Here is a 26,023-nt window from a genome sequence, read left to right on the forward strand (position 1 = left end):
CCTGGTTCTACTGGATCATGAAAGGAGCTTGCTACCACTGGTCTACTGGATCATGAAAGGAGCTTACTACCCCAGGTCTACGGGATCATGAAAGGAGATTACTACCCCAGTCTACAGGATCTTGAAAGCAGCTTGCTATCCCAGGTCTAGGGATCAAGAAAGAAGCTTACTCCCCCGGTGTATGGGATCATAAAAGGAGCTTACTGCCCCTGGTGTATGGGATCATGAAAGGAGCTTACTACCCCAGGTCTTGAGAATCATGAAAGGAGCTTACTACCCCTGGTCTATGGGATCATGAAAGAAGCTTTCTACCCCAGGTCTTGAGGATCATGAAAGCAGCTTACTACCCCGGGTCTACAGGATAATGAAAGGAGCTTACTACCCCAGGTCTACGGGATCATGAAAGGAGCTTACTACCCCTGGTTTACTGGATCATGAAAGGAGCTTACTAACCCGGTGTACGGGATCATGAAAGGAGCTTACTACCCCGGGTCTACAGGATAATGAAAGGAGCTTACTAGCCCAGGTCTACGGGATCATGAAAGGAGCTTACTACCCCGGGTCTACAGGATAATGAAAGGAGCTTACTACCCCAGGTCTGCGGGATCATGAAAGGAGCTTACTACCCATTGTTTACTGGATCATGAAAGAAGCTTACTAACCCGGGTGTACGGGATCATGAAAGGAGCTTACTACCCCTGGTCTACTGGATAATGAAAGGAGCTTACTAGCCCAGGTCTACAGGATAATGAAAGGAGCTTACTACCCCGGGTCTACAGGATAATGAAAGGAGCTTACTACTCCAGGTCTACAGGGTCATGAAAGGAGCTTACTACCCCAGGTCTACAGGATAATGAAGGGAGCTTACTACCCCTGGTGTACGGGATCATGAAAGGAGCTTACTACCCCATGTCTTGAGGATCATGAAAGGAGCTTACTACCCCTGGTCTATGGGATCATGAAAGGAGCTTACTACCCCAGGTCTTGAGGATCATGAAAGCAGCTTACTACCCCGGGTCTACAGGATAAAGAAAGGAGCTTACTACCCCAGGTCTACGGGATCATGAAAGGAGCTTACTACCCCTGGTTTACTGGATCATGAAAGGAGCTTACTAACCCGGGTGTTCGGGGTCATGAAGGAGCTTACTACCCCAGTTCTACGGGGTCATGAAAGAAGCTTACTACCCCGGGTCTACAGGATCATGAAAAGAGCTTACTACCCCAGGTCAACGGGATCATGAAAGGAGCTTACTACCCCAGGTCTACGGGATCATGAAAGGAGCTTACTACCCCAGGTCTACGGGATCATGAAAGGAGCTTACTACCCCAGGTCTACGGGATCATGAAAGGAGCTTGCTGACCCTGGTTTACTTGATCATGAAAGCAGCTTACTACCCCGGGTCTACAGTATCATGAAAGGAGCTCACTACCCCTGGTCTACGGGATCATGAAAGGAGCTTACTGCACCTGGTCTACAGGATCATGAAAGGAGCTTACTGCGCCTGGTCTACAGTATCATACAAGGAGCTCACTACCCCTGGTCTACGGGATCATGAAAGGAGAGGTGGTATTTAAATTGTAATGTATGTAGGGCTCTTGGATCCAGGTTCACTCTGTGCTGCTTGTAATCCTCGACCTTGCCCCCCCTCTGCCCCTCCCAGCATTGAAGAAGAGTCTGTGGAGGGGCTAAGAGGGGGCCAAGGGGTCAAGAGATGTAGTGAGTCAAGGGTCGTGTGTGGTCGGATGTGCAAGGTTGGGAGATGTACCCACATATTGGCGCTTCTAATGCCAAGGGAGAGAAGGGCGGGCTTGAATTAGCCCATTTTAGGAGATCAACATGTGACGTGCACAGCCTAAGCCTGACAAGTGACTGACACGGCCAGAGCCTGACAAGTGACTGACTCAGCCTCCTCAAAGGAGCCTGACATGTGACTGTGACTGCTTCCTAGAGGAGCCCGTCTAATGACTGACACGACCTCCTCAGAGGCGCCTGACAATTGGCTGAGATGTCCTCCTCAGGGCAGCCTGACAAGTGAGTGACACGGCTAGAGCCTGACAAGTGACAGCACGGGCTGACAGGTGACTGACATGGCCTGAGTGCAAGTGGCTGACACGGCCTGAGCCTGACAAATGACTGGCACGGCCTGACAAGTGACTGAGATGGCCTGTGTTTGAGAAGTGACTGACACGGCCTGAGCCTGACAAGTGACAGCACGGACTGACGGGTGACTGACATGGCCTGAGTACAAGTGGCAGACACTGCTCGAGCTTGACATGTGACTGACACGGCCTTCACACAGGAGCCCGACAAGTGACATAGCCTCCTCAGTGGACCCTGACGTGTGACTGTCACAGCCTCCTCAAGGGTTTTGGGCGCCCTAAAGGGTTGGGCCCCTCTCTGCAGCAAGTGCTGCAGGAACCTGCGTTACACCTCTTGACACTGCCTGAGCCTGACAAGTGACAGACTGACTCCCCCGTCGACCCTGACAACTGACTAACTGCCTCCCAAGAGGACCCTGACAAGTGACTGACAGTGCCGCCCCAGAGGAGCCTGAAAAGTGACTGATAGTGCCTCCCCAGAGGACCCTGACAAGTGACTGACAGTGCCTCCCCAGTGGAGCCTGGCAAGTGACTGACTGCCTCCCCAGTGGAGCCTGAAAAGTGACTGATAGTGCCTCCCCAGAGGACCCTGACAAGTGACTGGCTGTGCCTCCCCAGAAAACCCTGACAAGTGACAAACTGACTCCCTTGAGGACCCTGACAAGTGACTGACCGTGCCTCCCCAAAGAACCCTGACAAGTTACTGACAGTACCTCCCCAGAGGACCCTGAAAAGTGACTGACAGCGCCTCCCCCGAGGTCCCTGACAAGTGACTGACTTAACCTAGGGCTGACAAGTGACCGTCGCTGCCTCCGGAGAAAGCCTCCGACTTCCCTGGAAGTCGGCCCATATCGAAGTGCAGTGCAGAGATAAGGCTGACAATCTGCGGTGTTTACGTCAATGCCCCCACCCCCGCCACCCCCCCCAACCACCCCCACCCCCCAGCTCTGACCTCAAGACAAGGATGTTATTAACCGCGGCTTCAGTCACATCACTTCTGTGCTGCTCACCAGGGACTCGGTGTACCGGCAGTCAGTGTCCCCTGCTCGCGCTTAGATTGGTACCACGTGACCTCGCGGCTCTTTGTCTGACCTCCAAAAACACATCCCAGCCCCGGCCGAGTTCTCATGCTTCTTAAAGGAAATGGTAACAAGGAACCTGATTACTTTACACTCACTTGTCCCATAGCTGGCAGGTAGCATAGCTCACTGGGTTGAGTACTTGCTGCAGAGACGTGTGCAAGGTCAGGTCACAAGTACAAAGGGTCGGCTCAGCATTTCATCCTTTAGAGGTCGAGAAAATCAATACTGTTGAACTGGTTGATGTGAATGCCGATTTAGCGCTTTATGTGGAATATTGAGATTAACACAACCAATCTTATCGCTTAAAATGGTGGCAATAATTGAATTATTCAGAGGGAGCTTGAAACAGAGCGTGACAGTTGTCTTTTGATTTTAGCAGATGTCAACATCTTTCCTGGACTTATATTAGTGGGTATTAAACAAAGGCTAAGTTCCTTTTCCCCCTGTAGTGCACACTAGCCTTTAACTCAAAGTGCATACCTGAAAGATGGAAATTAGCAATTGTCAATGCCCTCAGCGGAGAGATTTAACAGTCAGCCTTAATCGAAGGATGTTCAGACACCCAGGTAAAATTATATTTTGTGGGTGTGTTGCTCCCTGTTCTCTAGAAACAGGGTCACTATAATCTATCTGGTGGAATATGGCACCCTCCTGTAGCCACCAGCCGGCACTGGCCTTAATGTAGTTATGTCCTGTTAACAGCAGTAATGTCCTGAGCAGAGCAAAATAGTGCCTTAGTATTTAAGAGCCAAGAGGCAATTCAGTTTGTGGTGTGCGCTATGTGAATGGTGACATTTAGCATTAGCAGTAATCCAGAAAACTGATCTCTTTGACTGACTGCAGTACGGTTTACAGTCTCTCCCTGACACTCTGTGTAACCTTGGGCGAGTCATTGTTCAACAGTTGTTGCTGATGCGTAAAAGCGGTCCGTCTGAGGCCTTAGGCCCATATGTATGAACACATTTTCCCATAGACACAGAATGGATAAAACCCTTTGGTACATCTGGCCCTTAGTGAGCTACGTCGATGGAGGCCACTTCCCGTCATCAGTACTCAGGATGCCCACGTTTCATTTGCAGTAATATGCTTCTTTCATTGGTTTGTAGCCTCTAAATCATTGGCAAGGTAACAGCATGGAGCAAATATTCACTGGAAGGCTTAATCTCCATAGATGCACCACCCACGCTGGAAGCAAATGTGAAAAGTTTTTTTAAGCCAGCAACGTTTTGCGAACTCCCACTGCTATGATTCCCGGTCACCTTTCACTCTCCAAAGATTTTACAGAGTTGCAAGATAATTTTCACTCTTGTCGAACCCAGATGTGCTGGAAAATGTTTGCAAATTGTTCTCTGCAAGTTTACATTTTCCAGTAAATTTCTATGCAAAATGGTGCCAGCCAACCTGGAGAAGACTGTTTTCTATGAAGTATTTCTGGCAGACCCATTTTCCTTTTTTTATTAAGAATATGTGCAACATAAATTGGCACAGAGGTAGTATTTTTCAGCGAGTAGCACGCTCCTCGGGGATCCAAAAAGGATTAGTGGAGGATTAGTATAGAGAAATATGAGTTCATTTGAGCGGTGTCTCTTAATTGGATTGAATAGAATAATGGAGGGACAGAAGAAGGAAAAGTCTAGAAAGTATTATTTGGGAGATCATAGTAGTAAGATAAGGTTTGGGATGAGTAAAGAGAAAGATGGAGTTTGGTCGGGGTAGTAAGCACTATATAAGAACAATTACAAGTCCTGTGAAAAAGGCTGCTCATGAGGACACACATAGGAATATTAACAAAAACATGAAGGTTCGGTCACATCTCACACTCCACAAACTGAACTGCTTTAGTAATAGATATTGTTCATAGCCAGTTCCATGGTACATATTTTATCGACCTCTCGAGGATGATGGCTTTGAGAGGGGCCACCTTGTCTTGCCTGACAGTAGGTCACTGTGCACATGTGAGGCAGAGTCCAGTAATAGGCAGGAGGGTCTGATGTGTCACTGGTGGTCCTGCCTCCTCTTAGACCCCACAGGCAGTATCAATCATTTAGTTTAATGTATATGTAATGTATATTCGAATGAGGACAGACAGGTTTGAACTGGGAGCAAAACGCAGCCCCTGCAACTGTTTTTTAATACCAGACATCCTATCACACACAGGGAATCTGACCGTCTTCTGAAATCTAGAATTTCTTTAGGAAAACGGAACCAATGTATTCGTTTTGCATCACAAATGTTTGAGATAGACACAGTGCAAGAATGCCTGCAGCGGAAGGAAAAATTATAATGACGTTTGAGCACTCCCTTTGACTGAGCCACAAAGTACATTTTTAGTACAGGTGTTGCGATATGTCGCTTTCTTGTGGACATTTATGGTAGCTCAGTAAGGCAACTGTCTACTGTGGCCTTAACTTGACACACAGGCCCTCATTATAACCCTGGTGGTCGGTGACCGCCAGGGCTATAGTGGCGGTAGTACAGCCAACAGGCTGGCGGTACTGCCAGCCTTATCATGACAGTGGCGCTTCCGCCACGGTAATACCGCCGGGACCGGCGGTATACCGCCATGGCAGTCTCAGCGGTCATAATCCACCAGGGCAGCCCTGCAAGCGCTGCGCTGAAGATTTTTACTCCCCTTACCGCCAGCCTGTCCATGGCGGTAGATACCGCCATGGGAAGGCTGGCGGTAAGGGGACTCGGAGTGCCCCTGGGGGCCCCTGCACTGCCCATGCACTTGGCATGGGCAGTGCAGGGGCCCCCAGGCACAGCCCCATCACACATTTCACTGCCCGAATGTCGGGCAGTGAAATGTGCGATGGGTGCTACTGCACCCACTGCACATCAACATTGCCGCCGGCTCTATTACGAGCCGGCTGCAATGTTGATGTGACTTTTCCGCTGGGCCAGCGTACAGTAACACTGTTACCATCCGCTGGCCCAGTGGAAAGGTTGAAATAGGGAGACAGATATACTGCCAGAACTGGCGGTATATTGGTGCCTGCAGCCGAGGCGATCTTTACAAAAGACCGCTGAGGTTGTAATGAGGCCCACAGTGTGCCAAGATGCAAGCAATTGGCGTATGCAGCACTCTATAAGTACCCAGTAAAGTAACTTTCCATTAAGGTAAGGTCAGGGCCAGGCTAGCCGTAGCGGGCATCGGGGGTGGGGGTGGATCAGGGGAGGGGTAGGGCGTTGGGGCTGGAAGTGTGGGGATTGGTTTTGCAGAAGTGCCGCAATATCGGCCCCCAGTAACAAAAGCAGCAGTGATTGGCACCTGCCCCTGTGCCCTCCTCCAGCCCCCAAACACCTGACCGGGTACCGGTCAGACACATTGCCAGGGCTGCTCTGCGTTCCCAGCCGGACCCCTGTAAAGGTGCCAGAGGTCATCACGCGGACTGTCCAGGGTGTGCCAATATTCTAGTGGCATCTAACCTGGATATTACAGGGTTTACTCTGGTCTGGACTGGCGCCCTTTGACGTTTTGGAGGGGGCCCTGCTGTTTGCGTGGCCCCTGCTACACCAGAGGTCCTCAGAAGACCGGTGCAGTCAGACCCAAAATACTGTCCGATGCAGGACGGGTATTCTCATGGGCTGCTGCTCCGGAAGTCCCTCCCTGAGGACCCGCAGCACCAGCCAAGGGTCCGGATGTCTCGCGTAGCTTGCTCTGTAAGATTTGATTTATTTACTTATTTTGTGGGGGAGGGCTTCTATTATAACTACTAAGAGGTAAACACAATCTTTTGCAAATTAACCAACATTTTCGAGGCCTTTAAAAAACAGAGGGAGGTAGTTTGTGTGCGTTTTTCTGTGTGCGTAAACACTCCTGTTGAAATCCGACAGACATCTCAACATACCCGACTGAAAGCATCTGTACCCAACTATTTATCAGAAAATTAATTCATTGGGGGGTGGAGGGGTAACACCCCAAACACCCCTTGCTCCTTGGGTTTATCTCACTAGTGAAACCCAATGAATTTACTCCTGCTGTGTTTGAACTTCTGTGAGCAGCTGTTTTTCCGGCCTCAAATTAGATTTCCTGTACCGTCGGGGCCGTGTAAGGAGCCTTTCAACCCACAGGGCCAGAAAACAGATTGTGTTCTCACCAGTGCCTAATTTGTAAATAAAAAGCTGCCAGTGCACAAAGCCCTCCTCTTAAACACGCGTCTCCTGCAAGTAAATGTGGGAACACGGAATACTGAGGGAGTGTAATCCTGAAGCCATCTCTGGCCTCTTTAATCCATTTACAGCCACTTCCTGTCCCTTCAGCTCACTCTTGCAGCTTTCTACATTCTCCCTTTGTATTGTATTGTATTGTAATCGTATTTATATAGCGCTTACTACCCCTGACGAGGCGTCAAAGCACTTTTCGATGAGTAGCACGCTTCTCTGGAACCCAACAAGAATTAGTTGTGACGCTTTTTCGTTTTTTTCTTCCTCCGTCTTTCCCAAATGTGTCCTTTGCTCGCAGCAAATGCTTGAGGCAGAAGAATAAGCCCCAGCCCCCAAATTTAAGTACCGGTGCTCAGCACCGGAAACAACAAGCACAAATTAAGCACTGGGTCTCATCAACCCCCACAGTGGTGTAACACGGGTACATGCGGCACCTATTGGGCCCCCATTGAGCTCAGTGCCAATGAATATCTGCGATACATGTGATCACATTTTGCAGGGGGTGGGGTGTGGGCGGTCTATCACATTGAGTTACATCACTGTACCAAGCCTCCCAGTGACTTAATGCAAAAAGATGTGGGCCCGCTGCAGAATGTGATGAGGCCCTCAGAGTCTCCCACAGTTCAGGATATTCATTGACCTGGAGCGGAATAGGGCCCCCGGAAGGGTTGGGCCCCCCACCACTGGCCTACAAGGGCAGCAGGTGCCAGTGTTATGCCCTTGCCCCCAGTGGGTGAGGTTATGGCAGATGGGTACAGAAGTTCAGACCTGCCAGAGACTCTTGCTGGTTACTTGTATATGTGGGGTCCTTGATCTGGAATCAGAGATGTCAGCATATACCAGAATCATTTAGATAGCAACGTATATAGCATAAAAAGAAAAATATATGATAATAATAGCTAAAAACAGCTTTACCATAGGTGAAATCTAACCAAGTAATGTGAACAAAAACATATCCAGCAAAATCCTTTGTTCTGTTATCTGCTGGTTTCTATACATCTGCCCCAGTCCTCATAACTTACCCCTGGGTGGCTGGGGGGAGGAAGGCCCCTCTGTTGTCAATATTACCAGCTGATGGGCAGAGACCTCTTCTGACCATCACATATCACAGCACATCTGACCATTCCCTCTCTAAACAGCTTGAACCCAGGTTTTATAACTCTCACAGTGGATGGAAAACAAGTGACCTTACATTCCCGCGTTTCCAAGGATGAGTAAAGGCGTGGCCAAGGTTGTACCTGGCAATTACACATGTATGAGGAAATGCAATTAGAAACAAAATCCAAGGTTGCACAGGGGACTAAAACATATGAAGTGTAAATTTATGATCTACCATGTAAAGGGCTAAATATGAATCCACAAAGATCACTGGTAGGCAGAAATCTTGATTAATATATGTATGTTCATATTTGTTTGGCATGTTGTAAACATAATTATTTGTCAATATATTATGAAAAAACGTCATATATAATTTCTTCATTGGCTTAACAGTCACAACAGTGGCTTAACATCATAAGTCAACAAAATCAATGATAAAACTAGAAACGAGTAGCTCAAGAGTTACTGGTAGCTCTCCAGCTACCTGTAAGTAGCTCTCCTATGCACAGCCCAGCCCACTAAATTAAAGACTGTTGCTTGGATGGAATTCCCATTCGTATTCCAAAATTAAAAATTGCATATTCAAGATGAAAATGTGTGTATTTTCAGAGCTTATAAGCTGATTTTTGTAGAAAAATGGTTGAATTTCGAAAAAATATCTACATTCCAAGTTGCTAAAACCATTCTTGCATTACTACTGGCAACTCTGCCTGATGCACTGAGGTAATGGCGGCTGGCAGTCTTGCATAGGATGGCCATTAAATGTTGTCTAAACAACACTAATAATATCAGTGTCTCAGCATAATTTTTATTAAACATTATTATATGTTGTTACAGAAAAGGTTGGAGACCCCTGCAATAGTGTATAACAGGGTTCTAAAGGCTCGTGACGCTCCGTCGATAGGGCTTCCTGACCAGCTCGGGTGTGGGGCTAGCAGTGAAGGGATCCGGGCTAGTGACTCCGACTGGTTTCTTACATTCAACCCTGTCTGGACTTCACACACCATATACTTCTCTGTACTGCCCTCGAGTCTGAGACACTCCTGTTACAATATAGTATCAGTTCAAGGCGCTATATGGAGATAGGCTCATGCTATGTGACGTTTGTGAATGAGTTGCTTAAGAAAAAGGCACCGGAGACACCTAAACTAGTCTGGGCCTTCAACAACTTGTTGCATTCTGATATCTGTAGTCTTGGCGCTGTACACTTGAAACAATTAGCCACAATGTCATTAAAATAATTTGTGAACAGATCACTTAGGACTGAGAACATGGAGTTCTTCCCTGGTGACATGGAACAATGGAGACACCCTGCGCAAGAACTTGTTTGCACCCCAACAAAAAACAAACATGGAAAAGCCGAAAGGTCTCGCCATTGGAATCTATCAGCTTTGCTAATGCCTTCTGGTAAAACTGTGCAGCATCAGCACGAGGGCATGGCCCAAAAGAAAAGACACCCCATGACTGTGGCAGCAACGCTTCGTTTTATACGCTCACGCATGGGTTATTACGCATGCACACCTACAGAATGGCTTGGGTGCAATTTTTATCAACCAATCCGAGATGAATCAGTAAAAGGGAAAAATCAGTAAGGGGGGAAAGCACCACACTAGGAGAGCAACATGGGAAGGAGAAGCACATGCATGAGAGAGCAACACAGCGGAGGGACAGAGTGATGGAGTTTGGTGTGTAGAGGAGCACACAAGAGAGAGAGAGACTTTATAGCACGAGAGGGAGAGCAACATGAAGAGGAGAAGCGCATGCACGAGAGAGCAACACAGCGGAGGGACACAGTGATGGAGTTTGGTGTGTAGAGGAGCACACAACAGAGAGAGACTTTATAGCACGATAGGGAGAGCAACATGGGGAGGACAAGCACATGCGTGAGAAAGCAACACAGCGGAGGGACAGAGGGATGGAGTTTGGTGTGAAGAGAAGCACACAAGACAGAGAAAGACTTTATAGCACAAGAGGGAGAGCAACATGGGGAGGAGAAGCACATGCACAAGACAGCAACACAGCGGAGGGACAGAGTGATGGCGTTTGGTGTGTAGAGCAGCACACAAGAGAGAGAGACTTTATAGCACGAGAGGGAGAGCAACATGGGGAGGACAACCACATGCATGAGAAAGCAACACAGTGGAGAGATAGAGTGATGGAGTTTGGTGTGTAGAGGAGCACACAAGAGAGAGAGACTTTATAGCATGAGAGGGAGAGCAACATGGGGAGGACAAGCACATGCGTGAGAAAGCAACACAGCGGAGGGATAGAGTGATGGAGTTTGGTGTGTAGAGGAGCACACAAGAGAGAGAGACTTTATAGCATGAGAGGGAGAGCAACATGGGGAGGACAAGCACATGCGCAAGAAAGCAACACAGCAGAAGGACAGAGTGATGGTGTTTGGTGTGAAGAGCAGCACACAAGAGAGAGAGAGACTTTATAGCACGAGAGGGAGAGCAACATGGGGAGGAGAAGCACATGCACGAGAAAGCAACACAGCGAAGGGAGAGAGTGATGGAGTTTGGTGTGTAGAGGAGCACACAAGAGAGAGAGACTTTTATAGCACGAGAGGAAGAGCCACATGGAGAGGACAAGCACATGCGTGAGAAAGCAACACAGCGAAAGGAGAGAGTGATGGAGTTTGGTGTGTAGAGGAGCACACAAGAGAGAGACTTTATAGCACGAGAGGGAGAGCAACATGGGGAGGACAAGCACATGTGTGAGAAAGCAACACAGCGGAGGGATAGAGTGATGGGGTTTGGTGTGTAGAGCAGCACACAAGAGAGAGAAACTTTATAGCATGAGAGGGAGAGCAACATAGGGAGGAGAAGCGCATGCCTGAGAGAGCAACACAGTGGAGGGAAAGAGTGATGGAGTTTGGTGTGTAGAGGAGCACACAAGAGAGAGAGACTTTATAGCATGAGTGGGAGAGCAACATGGGGAGGAGAAGCGCATGCACGAGAGAGCAACACAACGGAGGGACAGAGGGATGGAGTTTGGTGTGTGTAGAAGAGCACACAAGAGAGAAAGAGACTTTATGGCACAAGAGGGAGAGCAACATGGGGAGGAGAAGCGCATGAGCGAGAGAGCAACACAGCGGAGGGACAGAGTGATGGAGTTTGGCATGAAGAGAGGCACACAACAGAGACAGAGCGTATAGCAACATTAAGCGCAGGGGAGAGTAGCGCACGAGGGAGGGAGCTGGGAAACTGACAAATTTAATGGAGTGCTTAAGATAAAAGAATGTCCTGACAGTGAGCAGTGGAGGGATAGAGGCCAGCCAATCAGAGGTATGGTAAACAGGCTGTTTCAGATGAAGGAAGAACACAGGATGGGCAGACTGGGACAAAGAGAGTCCTTGAATAAGAAACAAGCTAAAGAGAGCGGCAAAAAAGCCAAGAGCTGGAAAGAATTACGGGTGGGCAGTAAGCCGCGACAAATTCTTGCGAAGACCACAAGAGGCCTTTTCTAATGATACCATAGGTGCGACCCTAAAAAGATGAGCACTGAGAAAACTCCATCCCCAAAGAAACATTTTTTTTTTACACTTTATCCAATATGAAGCTTTCAAGACAAAAATGTTACATAATAAAGAAAAGTTTAAAATATTGAATTCATTTGATTTTGAACCTCATTATCTCTTATTATTTCCTCTGTGGCAACCCCATCATTATTCGACCAGTTTCCTAAATCTCTCCAGCAGGGGCTCATCCCACTGAGCAATCTACCGGCAGCATCCTCGGAAAGTTGTCTCCTGGGCAACCCTTGGAAGCACGTCTTTCTGACTAAGGAATCGGTTTATAATCACTAGATCCATCGTTTGCTCGCTCTCCTGGTTCAGGGAGGTATCCTGGCACATACGTCACTCGCCACACACCCCATAGCAATAAAAGTACCCCAGACTCAAAAGCCATGGCACCGCCTTAATACCTTTTAAAGTACTGGAGTCTCACAACATATGGCACTGTCTTCATACCTTTTAAAGTACCCCAGCCTCACAACACATGGTACTGCCTTCATACCTTTTAAATTACCCGAGTCTCACAGCACATGGCATTGCCTTCATACCTTTAAAAGTACCCCAGCCTCACAGCGCATGGCACTGCCTTCATACCTTTTAAAGTACCAGAGTCTCACAGCACATGGCACTGCCTATATACCTTTGAAAGTACCCAAGTCTCACAACACATGGCACTGCCTTCATACCTTTTAAAGTACCCAAGTCTCACAACACATGGCACTACCTTCATACTTTTTAAAGTACCCTAGTCTCAACACATGGCACTGCCTTCATACCTTTTAAAGTACCCAAGTCTCACAGTGTATAGCACTGTCTTCATACCTTTTAGAGTACCCAAGTTTCACAGTGTATGGCACTGTCTTCATACCTTTTAAAGTACCCAAGTCTCACAGCACATGGCACTGCCTTCATACCTTTAAAAGTACCCAAGTCTCACAGCACATGGCACTGCCTTCATACCTTTAAAAGTACCCAAGTCTCACAGCACATGGCACTGCCTTCATACCTTTAAAAGTACCCAAGTCTCACAGCACATGGCACTGCCTTCATACATTTTAAAGTACCCCAGCCTCACAGCACATGGCACTGCCTTCATACCTTTTAAAGTACCAGAGTCTCACAGCACATGGCAATTTCTTCATACCTTTAAAAGTACCCTAGTCTCACAACACATGGCACTGCCTTCATACACTTCAAAGTACCCATGTCTCTCAGTGTATGGCACTGCCTTCATACCTTTTAAAGTACCCATGTCTCACAGTGTATGGCACTGTCTTCATACCTTTTAAAGTACCCTAGCCTCACAAGACATGGCACTGTCTTCATACCTTTTAAAGTACCCCAGCCTCACAACACATGGCACTGCCTTCATACCTTTTAAAGTACCCCAGCCTCACAGCGCATGGCACTGCCTTCATACCTTTTAAAGTACCAGAGTCTCACAGCACATGGCAATTTCTTCATACCTTTAAAAGTACCCAAGTCTCACAACACATGGCACTACCTTCATACTTTTTAAAGTACCCTAGTCTCACAACACATGGCACTGTCTTCATACCTTTCAAAGTACCCAAGTCTCATAGCACATGGCACTGCCTTCATACCTTTTAAAGTACCCGAGTCTCACAGTGTATAGCACTGCCTTCATACCTTTTAAAGTACCCAAGTCTCACAGTGTATGGCACTGTCTTCATACCTTTTAAAGTACTTAAGTTTCACAGCACATGGCACTGTCTTCATAACTTTAAAAGTATCCAAGCCTCACAACACATGGCACTGCCCTCATACCTTTAAAAGTACCCAAGTCTCACAGCACATGGCACTGCCTTCATACCTTTAAAAGTATCCAAGTCTCACAGCACATGGCACTGCCTTCATACCTTTTAAAGTACCCCAGCCTCGCAGCGCATGGCACTGCCTTCATACCTTTTAAAGTACCCCAGCCTCACAGCGCATGGCACTGCCTTCATACCTTTTAAAGTACCAGAGTCTCACAGCACATGGCAATTTCTTCATACCTTTAAAAGTACCCAAGTCTCACAACACATGGCACTACCTTCATACTTTTTAAAGTACCCTAGTCTCACAACACATGGCACTGCCTTCATACACTTCAAAGTACCCATGTCTCTCAGTGTATGGCACTGCCTTCATACCTTTTAGAGTACCCAAGTTTCACAGTGTATAGCACTGTCTTCATACCTTAAAAAGTACCCAAGTCTCAGCGCATGGCACTGCCTACATACCTTTCAAAGTACCCACGTCTCACAGCACATGGCACTGTCTTCATACCTTTAAAAGTACCCAAGTCTCACAGCACATGGCACTGCCTTCATACATTTTAAAGTACCCAAGTCTCACAGTGTATAGCACTGTCTTCATACCTTTAAACGTATCCAAGTCTCACAGCGCATGGCACTGCCGTCATACCTTTCAAAGTACCCAAGTCTCATAGCACATGGCACTGCCTTCATACCTTTTAAAGAACCCAAGTCTCACAGCACATGGCACTGCCTTCATACCTTTTAAAGTATCCCAGCCTCACAGCGCATGGCACTGCCTTCATACCTTTTAAAGTACCCCAGCCTCACAGCACATGGCACTGCCTTCATACCTTTTAAAGTACCCGAGTCTCACAGTGTATAGCACTGTCTTCATACCTTTTAAAGTACCCGAGTCTCACAGTGTATGGCACTGTCTTCATACCTTTAAAAGTACCCAAGTCTCACAACACATGGCACTACCTTCATACATTTTAAAGTACCCAAGTCTCACAGTGTATAGCACTGTCTTCATACCTTTAAAAGTACTTAAGTTTCACAGCACATGGCACTGTCTTCATACCTTTAAAAGAACCCATGTCTCTCAGTGTATGGCACTGCCTTCATACCTTTTAAAGTACCCGATTCTCACAGTGTATAGCACTGTCTTCATACCTTTTAAAGTACCCAAGTCTCACAGCACATGGCACTGCCTTCATACCTTTTAAAGTATCCAAGTCTCACAGTGTATGGCACTGCCTTCATACCTTTTAAAGTACCCAAGTCTCACAGCACATGGCACTGCCTTCATACCTTTTAAAGTACCCCAGCCTCACAGCGCATGGCACTGCCTTCATACCTTTTAAAGTACCCCAGCCTCACAGCGCATGGCACTGCCTTCATACCTTTTAAAGTACCCCAGCCTCACAGCGCATGGCACTGCCTTCATACCTTTTAAAGTACCCCAGCCTCACAGCGCATGGCACTGCCTTCATACCTTTTAAAGTACCAGAGTCTCACAACACATGGCACTGCATTAATACCTTTTAAAGTGCCCAGGTCTCACAGCGCATGGCACTGCGTTAATACCTTTAAAAGTATCCAAGTCTCACAGCGCATGGCACTGACTTCATACCTTTAAAAGTGCCCAAGTCTCACAGCACATTGCACAGCCTTCATACCTTTTGAAGTACCCATGTCTCACAGCACAAGGCACTGTCTTCATACCTTTAAAAGTACCCATGTCTCACAGCACAAGGCACTGTCTTCATACCTTTAAAAGTACCCAAGTCTCACAGCACATTGCACAGTCTTCATACCTTTTAAAGTACCCAAGTCTCACAGCACATGGCACTGTCTTCATACACTTCAAAGTACCCATGTCTCTCAGTGTATGGCACTGCCCTCATACCTTTAAAAGTATCCAAGTCTCACAGCGCATGGCACTGTCTTCATACCTTTTAAAGTGCCCAAGTCTCACAGCACATTGCACAGTCTTCATAACTTTTGAAGTACCCATGTTTCACAGCACAAGGCACTGTCTTCATACCTTTAAAAGTACCCAAGTCTCACAGCACATTGCACAGTCTTCATACCTTTTAAAGTACCCAAGTCTCACAGCACATGGCACTGTCTTCATACACTTCAAAGTACCCATGTCTCTCAGTGTATGGCACTGCCCTCATACCTTTAAAAGTATCCAAGTCTCACAGCGCATGGCACTGTCTTCATACCTTTTAAAGTGCCCAAGTCTCACAGCACATTGCACAGTCTTCATAACTTTTGAAGTACCCATGTCTCACAGCACAAGGCACTGCCCTATAAGTAAGTCTGTTAAACACCCAGCCTCTCATCCCATTACCGGCCCCATAGTTACAGATGTGCCAAGTACTATAACCCGTGGCATCACCACCACAGCCGCAAATGTACCCTAGTGCCGCCACCCCGTGCTCTGCCCCTAATATACTCAAAAAAGTACCCCAGCCTCACAGCAGAGGGCACTGCCAATCTCTCCCACTTCAACTACAGTTCTACGGCCTCACCACACCTGGCACTGCCCTATCTGCATGTTAAAACCCCAAATCTTACAACCCCTTGCCCTGCCCCAATAGCTGTTCAGTGTCATAACCCTCGACGCTACCACCACAGCTACAAATACACCCTGGCACTTCCAGTCCTGGCACTACCGCTAATATATACTCACCTACCCCAGCATCACAGCATGTGGCCCTGCTGTCCTGTCTGTAAAAGCGCGCCCACCTCCCAGCACATACCTCTGCTCACTTACAGCCCTTCTTGTTACAAACACACCTTTTTCCTCTGGGCACTTCCAATGTAGGCGCCCTTGGCACTCGGGCACAGTTCCTATAATCCCTGCCCACGGCTTGGCATCGTGTTTCGGGGGCACCAATGCGTGTTTACATGCTTGTGTTACAAGGTCTCGCTTCCAGCATTAATCTCAACTCGAGATTCATCACAGATAATGGAAGGACTTAGTCCAGCTAGCTGGAAGAGAGCCCCTGCCACCCAGGTCAGTGGCTCGTGCGGGTCAAGGCGCAGTGCGCGCGGCCAGACACACGTGACACGCGCCCAAAGGGTTAACCCGCCCGGCTGACCCTACAGCCAGTCCCCACCAGCGGGGTCAAGGGGTCAGCAACTCCCTGCTTCACCCTGATGGCTCACATCCGGAGGACTTTGATGCCCACTGGCGGGTCTTTGATGCCCACTGGTGGGGGGCAGGGAGGGCACACATGAAACCAGCTGGTGCCCTCAGTCCCATTCTCAGTCTGCAGGAGTTTGGATAATGGTCCTAGAAGCCGGAGACTTTTTCGGGCATGGGCGAAGTGGGATTCGGCCCAGGGCCCCAACTTTCCAGGGAGCTCCTTGATAGATCCGGCTTTGTTTTCCACATAGTCCTGTCGTGATGACGTTGAATAATTTTTTTAACAGATTGTTTTAAATACCATTTTCCTTTCATTTTTTTTTTATAAAGGTTAGGTGTGCGAGTCTGTTACTCTAGTACAGACATTTGTAGAGAAATGTTGCCTTTATGTTTTTCAACTCCGTGCAGCATTTATATGAAAAGTTCCTTTTACATCAAAACCGGACCTCACATAGGAGAAACGCCAGGGGGTCGCAGCGATTATGTGCAGTAATATTATTGAGTTACAATACTGAAAGCGCACATCACTATCCCTGATTATTAGATAGAAACACATTTAGAACTGACCAGTGTGCCTGTTCAGTCTCGGTGACCCCCATAAGAGGGCATGAAAAAAGCTGAAATTGGATCATAAATTAAAAGCTTTCCCAACAGGGCCCCCCAAAAAATGTTTGGCCTAGAGCCCCCAAAAGCCTTAAGATGTACCTGCTAGAAGATGCTGTCACAAATCAACACACATGTAAGGTCGGTCGATTAAATAAAAATGACACTCGTCAGCATGACAAATATTATGTCGCGACATGTCTTGACGGTGGCCTGAAAGGCTCGCTTGCTCATTAGGCCGCAGGTTGACAAAATCCGCTCCATGAATCCGAAGGATGGGTTCTGTATTCCTGTCCATGTTTAACACAAGAAATGAAGCAACAAAAAGGTGTGCTCCGCTTTACTGTTTGTGACTATGTTAGACTAAACAAATATTACATATATACTTTCAGATCCAGAAAAATCCAGAACATTTACAGACATATGAGCCAGGCAGAGAAAGACGTTCATAGCTTGCTTTGTGTTTGCATTAAGACTCATTACTCCACTGTGCAGAAGTATTCTCAAACTGGTAAATGGTCAAATGTTTCCCTCTGAAGCTGCTTTGAGCCACACTCTAAAGCCTGTGCACAGATTAGTATTCTACAGCCCTATTGGCTTCCCTGCACAGGCTACTTCAACCCTATTGGTTGCCCCACTTAGACTGCTACAACACTATTGGTTGTCCCGCTTAGCCTACTACAACCCTATTGGTTGCCCTGCACTGCAGGACGGGATTATTCTCACCCTGTTGGTTGCACTGCTTTCCAGTTTAGTCACAGAATTGGAGAAAAAAAATGAAAATCAGGAGAATTTTTCCAGGCACCTAACCCAATTATTATCCAATCTGCAGAGTCCAAACAATTGTCTCCAAACTTTTAGGGACAGAAATCTTCAGGCTCCCACAAATGGGGAATAACTGAAAAATATCACACTTGGGATTTTATGAGTTTCTCCCCAAAAACTCAGCTGAAGCTCTGGAAGGAGAACTGCTTTCATAATCAGCAGATCAGTCGCTTCTGTAAAGTGAGGTATGGTGGAGGGCTTACAGCGCCACCTCTAGGTGGCACCTGATTACACGGGAAGGCCAAAAAACATAGGGCCTGGTTTAGAGTTTGGCAGATGGGATTACTCGGTCACAAACATTACGAATATCTCCTCTGCCTTATTACAATTCTGCTATATCCTATGAAAATTGTAATGAGGCAGACGGAATATCCGTCACGTTTGTGACAGAGTAACCCATCCTCAAAACTCTAAATCAGGCCCATATTCTTAATGGACGTGGCCAAATTATATTTTGTATGCAGCAGTGAGCATCACTGTATCCTTCCAGCTGACCAATTTTAGAGAGTTGGTCATACCGCTCCTTGTTCTTAGGCAGTGGACTTTGACTGTACTTGGTGAGATTTCCAGTAAAGCACCTAAGGCCAGCTTCACGCTCTTCAGCCAGGTGTCTCAGGACACTTACCCTTCTTCAAGGCTTTGTTAACATTTGGGCACACGTTTGATTTCACTATCCACTGGCATTTTCCAATCTTACCTCTTAACTATTTCCCACTTCGAGGATCCTGCAATTGTGAGATTTGGGGCCACACGTACAAAGCATTTTTCTAGTCGTAAACAGGACGATTCACACTAGTTTGTGATTAGAAAAATGATTTTTTGGGGATGTAACTTGTTACTGAATCGCAATTTGGGTTTTGCGATTCGGTATTAGGAAGGGGTGTGTTCAGGGCGTCCCTTCCTAATACTGAATCTAAATGGTACGTATGATTGTTTTGTGACCGTGAATGGGGTCACAAAACAATCGCAGTCAGCACCAATTTCAAATTGGTGCTAAGCCCTTCGCAAAGGGCAAGGGGTCGCCAAGGGACCCTTTCCCCATTGTGAATGATGCGAAAACTTTTTTAAGAGCAGGCGACCACTGCCTACTCTTCAAAAAATCAAAATGAAATGTTTCATTTTGTTTCTTTTTAAAAGCAGCTCGTTTTCCTTTAAGGAAAATGGGCTGCATTAAAAAAAAAGATTGCTTTATTTAAAAGCACTCACAGACATGGTGGTCTGCTGACACCAGCAGGCCACCATCCCTGTGATTTTTGCAATTGCCGGTGGGTTGCAAATTGCGGCCTACCTCATTAATATTAATGAGGCAGGTCTATTTGCGACCCACCGGCAATTTCAAAAGAAACTCAATGGAGTTTCTTACATTTGGCATTGCGAGTCCCTAATTGCGATTCGCATGGAATCTCCATTAGGAAATCGCAGTTCCAAATATTCGTGCATGTGGCCCTTTATCACTTTTATATATTCCTGTACCCCAAAACTATCTGAAACAGCTAGAAGCTGGTTAGTAATGCTTTAAAAAAACAAACAAATGAACATGTTCAATCCGTAGCCTCCCCAAAAGAATCAGAATAATTCAAATAAATATGTAGGCTGTAGTGGTTCAAAATCTGCCCCCGCCTACATCAGTAGGGTTAAGTAGGCACCTGCAGTGAGGCTACAGAGTGAATATGCATAGAGTGTGATCTCAGTAAACCCTTGCCTTGGTGAGTTTAAGGCGCATAGAGTGTGATCTTGGTTAACAGCCCCCTCAGTGAGTTTGGGGTGCTTGCTAACACCCGCTTTGGTGAGCTTAGGGACCAAGGAGTTTGACCTCAGTTGACATCTGCTTGTATGACTTGAGGGCACAAAGTGTATGAGCTAAGTTAACACCTGTCTCAGTGAGTTAGGGTGCACATATTGTAATCTCAGTTACCATTTCTCTTGGTCAATTTAGGGCACAAGACGTGTGATCTCAGTCAACACCTTGAGGAGTTTATGGTGTGTGGAATGTAATCTCAGCTAACATCCTCATTAATGAGTTTAGGGCCTATGAAGTTTGATGTCTGCCCCCAGTGAGTTTATGGTCAACGGAGTGTGAACTCACTTAACACCCGCCTCAGTGAGATTAGGGTGCACATATTGTGATCTTTGCTAACACTTACCTTGGTCAGTTTAGAAAGCATGAGGTGTAATGTCAGTTAACACCCACCTTGGTGAGATACGGAAGCTGGGGTGCGATCTCAGTTAACATCTGCCTTGGTGAGTTTATGATACATGGAGAGTGATCTTGATTGAGTCACCTCGGTGAGGCTTACGGTGCTTGTAGGAATCTCAATTACCACCCGTTGAGGAGAGCATATGGTGCTTAGAGTGTGGTTTACGTTACCACTGCACTGGGTGAGTTTAGGGCACATGGAGCGTTGTCTCAGTTAACTCCTGCTTTGGTAGATGTAGGGCCCAAGAAGTTGGATCTCAGGTGACTCATGCCTCTATGAACTTTGGGCATACAGGTGTGATCCAAGTGAACACCCACCTCGTTGGCTCTAGGGATCACGCATATGATCGTATGATCTCAGTCAACATCTCCCTCTGTGGGTTTAGGGGACCTGGAGTTTATTCTAAGTTGAAATTTGCTTCTATGAGTTTATCATGAAGTGTGATCTCAGTTTACATCAGTCTTGGTGAGTTCAGAGCCCATGAAATTTGTTCATAGTTAATAGCCACCTTCTAAGTTTGGGTGCGTGAAGTGAGCACATAGTTAAAACTCACCTCGGTCAGTTTGAGGGCTTGGATTGTAATATAAAATAAAAACAACCTCAGTGAGTTTAGGACACCTGGAGTGTAATCTCTTGTTTTGTTGAGTTTAAGGTGAATGGAGTGTAATCTCAGTTAACATCTGCCTTAACACGTTCAGGGTGCATGGGCGGTCAACTCCCACGTCGGTCTTCTTAGAGCTCAAGGAATGTCATCTCAGTTAACTGTGCATGGGTACATGGATGGTAAAGGCAAGACATTCTAGGCTTCATGAGTGGTCATCTGCTGTCTGGGTGCCACCCAAGGACCCACTCAAGTGAAAGGCTGCAGCATGAGAGCAAAAAGGCACAAGTGAGCTCAAAATCAATGCATGCCCCAGGGTGCCAAAATACTGTGAGAAGGACCTGTAATCAGAAATCAGCTGGTGCATCCAAATTGGTCATCATGTCTTCTCTTCACACACCTCAGGCAGATGCAGCCCACCCACCTCTGTTTATATTTTCCTAAAGCTGAACCCACCATGTCATGTGACATACACAGGTGATCAGCCTGTAGGGGTGGTGTTTTATTCAGATCATAGGCTTGGTACGTTTTTTTTCTTCCAGTAAGCCTTAAAGATTGATATGGACCTTTCTGCTTGAGAGATAGCCATTGTGATGGTGGTACCCAACTGTCCTTCCAAACTGACCACATCTCAAGCAGTGTTTTCTTCTGGGCGCTACGTGGGCTGGGTTTCTTCATGACCTCATAGGTTCTAGGCTGCCTGATATTCATGGGGGGCACTACAAAGTCCAGGATTTTCATTTCCTCCTCCCCCCCAGGAATAGTACAGGAGAAACTCCTCTTGGTCTCAAAAAACTATAAACAACACCGTCAGTTCATTAGTCCAGAACTTAGTGGCATTCCCTGAGGCCCTTTTATGAACAGTTTGGTACTATATGGAAGGAGGTACCATGACAGAGCCTCCCTAAAGCCTGATTATGAGTTGGTTGGGGCGCTAACTCCAGAAGGCTACCGCTGCAGCCGGTCATGAAAGGTCCAGTGTTGCCCCAGCCAGATTTCCCTGTGTGAAACACCTAGCCCAATTTTACAGGGTGGAAAAAGTGACTAGTAAAATCGAGTGTGGGCATGGGTTGCATACATGTGCTATGCCCGGCCCCCACCCCGCCCCATCCCTAAAGCATTGGGTGCAGAATGCAATTTCTCCCTCCTGCCTGGCTCCAGCCCCACCTGCCCCGGATGCTCTCGCCACCCACTAACTACGACCTCCAGTGATCCCATAGCTCCTATGCACCATCTGCTCTATGCTGTATGTGAGTGGGAGTGGTAAAGGGCCTGTAATCCACACAGAATGGAGATCCGCATATTTTTACCAAGTAAAACCTGCTGATCATGTTATTTCACATTCCAAGTGGATAACTCAGTACTGGACGGAGCAGGGAAGTAATAATCACCCAGAATGAGTAATTCACTCTGGACCAGGTAGTTTGTAATCAGCACTTTAAGGCTTAAGGTGAGGGTAATGCGATTAGTCAAAGGAGAAGGAGTTTTTCTCAGAACTTCAAGTGAGGAACTGCCTTTTTTGTTTACGGGTGAAAGAGATTGCATTTGGTGAATAATCCCTCATGAGCAAAAACTTTGATTAACGGAGCAGCGGAGAGAGACTGCTGAGATTAGTTTGTAATAATATTTGACAGCACATATCATAAACTGAGTTTTCTCTCAGGACCTTAGAACCCAATAAGTGGTACTCATTTTATTGACTCCAGAAGTGTTACCGGACTTGTTGAAATCTGCTAACCTTATACGGTTCTCTGCTTTAGACAGCGAGGCCACTGTACTTTATAAATGGACCTGTCTGGTGGACTCACTTTGAGGTCTCCTTTCTGCAAAGTTCTGACTCACCAAGACCATCCGAGGTACAGAAAAGACTAACATATGGTTGCTCCCCCAACCAACTGCAGGGGTTCCTGGTCCTCTAAATGACTGGGGTAAGGCCCTAGGAGACCTTTGTGGTATGCAACCTCTCTTCAAACGTGACTGACCAATAAATATACCAAAACCATCCATACCTGTACACCAAGCAGGTCACGCTGAGAAGCAGAATGACCAAAGTGGCCACGCCGGCCAGGATGGCCAGCACCACCAGGTGCTCCCGGTCCCTCTGCTCCTGAATGTTCATGGCCGTGACACCGGAAATGTTCTGATAGTCAAAGAGCACGAGGAAGCCGCGTCCACCAGTGGTGGTGGTGATTAGCTCCATGATGACTTCCATCATCACAGAGGGTGAGCCAAAGACTAGGCTCCTATTCTGCGGGGAGTTTGCTCCACAGAAGCGTGAAGAAAAGGTCACAAGATCCGAGATGTACAGGACATCATGGGGGCACGCTTCGGCTGGGGGCGGCATGGTGTCGGAGGTGTCCGTCACCCAGGGAGTGGATGAGGGAGTACCACTGTCGGACACATCAGAATGGACTTGGAAGAATTTTCCATCATCTTCCTCAGCTTGGTTCTGTTGCCTAGAGGGGTCCTCTGAAAACTTACTTCCACCACCAACATCCTTGGAACCATATTCCCTATCGTATTCTTCTATCCAGCTTGGGTGTTTGGCCTCAAACATGGCCTGCAACTTGCTATGCAATAGACTTTGCCCCGTCGCGGCAACATCCAGTGATGTCAGAAGTCTTTGTCTTTCCACCACCTCAGGTTCAGTCTTTTTCTGGGTGCGAAGAAGCCAACTCCCTCCGCTTTGAACCCTGGACCTGGAGGAGGGCTCAGGTGAGTCCACCACACCCCGAAGAAGAGGCTCAGGTGTGGGCAATGCTTTTGGATTCTCCTCTTCCTCAGTGAATGAGTCTTGGTTCACTCGCTTGAAAGGATAGATGTAGGGGTCCAACACATCCCCCTCGCCCTTGCTATCAAACACATCAAAGTCAAACACCTCCAGGATCAGATGGGTTCCAGCAGGAATAAAAAACTGCCAGACACAGTGTGCCCCTGCATCGTAGTGGTTAGGAAATCCAGGTGACAAAATTAGGCCCCTTTCAATGGTGCTCATCACTGCTCCACAGGAGTAATAGACCTAAAATGGAAAAAAGGCACATAGTCGGTAAATGGTCACTCTGGCAATGAAATCAAAAGACATGGGTCACCCAAAGCAGACTGGAATGACATCTTTCCAAACACCTAATTTCAAGCATAGAAAATCTGTTCCACCTAAGTCATAAATTAACATATAGAAACTTTTGAAACTTTTGAAGGACCAAAAACATGATTACGATTAGGGTTTAGGTCTGCATGTATGAGGAGGGTCAGTGTTACAGTTTCTTGCTAGGGTTTGGTTTGACATTAGGTTGTCGGGTGTGGATTATGGTTAGGTACCAGAGTTATGGGTAGGGTTGCAGGGTGAAGTGTCAAAGTTAGGGTTAGGATTATCATTTGAGTAAGTGTTTGGTTCCGGGTTTGGGTTAGTTAGTGTAGGGTGTAGGATTAATTTGCTTTTTAGAGGTAAGATCAGGGCTTGCTAAGGGAGTAGGGCTATGGTTAGGTATCAGATTTGGGGAGTGTTGGATGGGTTCTGATTAGTTTTGCATTAGAGTAAAGGTAGGTTAGTTATAATTAGAGTTTGGTTTAGAGTTAGAGTGCAAGTTATGGTTACAGTTAAGGTTTGTTTTGGGGTTGGTGTTGAGGTGTAGAGTTATGGTTACATTTAGGTTTTAGGGTTGGCGTGTTGGTTTATGGTTAGGGTAAGGATTGAGAATATGGTTTAGAGAAATAATTATAGTTGATGTGTGGGTTACAGTTAACATTACAGTTAGGGATAGGGTGCTGGGTTATGTTCAGTTGTATTTTAAGATGTAGTATGGTTGTGGTATGGTATGGTATGCAGGGGGTGGCCCCTCCGTTACGGCGGATGAGTGTTGGCCCACTGCTGAAAACCAGCAGAAAGTAGAAAAATAAAATGATAATAAACCTTTTTTATTACCATTTTATTTTTCACTTAGCCAGACCGCCGAGTCTAGGGCATGGTGGGCCAGCATCCTCTGCGTCAGCAGCAGCCAGGGAGGAGGGGTGGTAGGTGCACTTTAAGTGCGCATGTCAGTTTTGCCGGGCATCTTAGGCTGGCCAAACCAACATGCACCCTTAGAACTCTCCACCCGAGCTGTCTTGCAGAGCCGGGTGTAGAACCAGAGCAGGCTCACAGTCCCTAACTGAGCCGGATTTCAGCCAGCACCGACCAATCCTGACACTTCTCTCATGTTGGGTAACAGCATGAGAGCAACATCTGGATTGGGTGAGGAGCAGAGAAGCACCGAGGTGGCGGGAGCAGAGGAACACTGAGGTTGCGTCTGGCAGTTGCAGGGAGTCATTTAAAACAAAAAAATATTCCTCCCACCCTTCCCCCCTGTTCTGCGCGCTGCCCACCAAGCGTTATTGGCAGCAGCCGCCACTGATTGTATGGTAAGCACTTTATATGGTAGAGTTGATAATTTAGCTGGAATTGTTTTTGATGCTTTACAATTCGCTGCTTTGTCCATGCTTTAAGGTCGGCGGAATGCTATACAGGGAGTGCAGAATTATTAGGCAAATGAGTATTTTGACCACATCATCCTCTTTATGCATGTTGTCTTACTCCAAGCTGTATAGGCTCGAAAGCCTACTACCAATTAAGCATATTAGGTGATGTGCATCTCTGTAATGAGAAGGGGTGTGGTCTAATGACATCAACACCCTATATCAGGTGTGCATAATTATTAGGCAACTTCCTTTCCTTTGGCAAAATGGGTCAAAAGAAGGACTTGACAGGCTCAGAAAAGTCAAAAATAGTGAGATATCTTGCAGAGGGATGCAGCACTCTTAAAATTGCAAAGCTTCTGAAGCGTGATCTTCGAACAATCAAGCGTTTCATTCAAAATAGTCAACAGGGTCGCAAGAAGCGTGTGGAAAAACCAAGGCGCAAAATAACTGC

The 26,023-nt window shown here is 46.9% G+C and overlaps 1 protein-coding gene across 2 annotated transcripts in view; it reads right to left on the reverse strand.

The window, feature by feature from the left end:
• The window catches only part of LOC138266457 (uncharacterized), a 167,151-nt gene that overhangs the window by 54,406 nt on the left and 86,722 nt on the right, over positions 1 to 26,023 (reverse strand). For both annotated transcript variants that reach the window (XM_069215264.1, XM_069215263.1), the window contains exon 2: positions 23,127 to 24,136. In XM_069215264.1, the coding sequence (XP_069071365.1) occupies positions 23,127 to 24,136 (1,010 nt within the window). The remainder of the gene's footprint in view (positions 1 to 23,126; positions 24,137 to 26,023) is intronic.

Source organism: Pleurodeles waltl, chromosome 11 (genome assembly GCF_031143425.1).
Source record: "Pleurodeles waltl isolate 20211129_DDA chromosome 11, aPleWal1.hap1.20221129, whole genome shotgun sequence".
Classification (NCBI taxonomy): Eukaryota; Metazoa; Chordata; class Amphibia; order Caudata; family Salamandridae; genus Pleurodeles; species Pleurodeles waltl.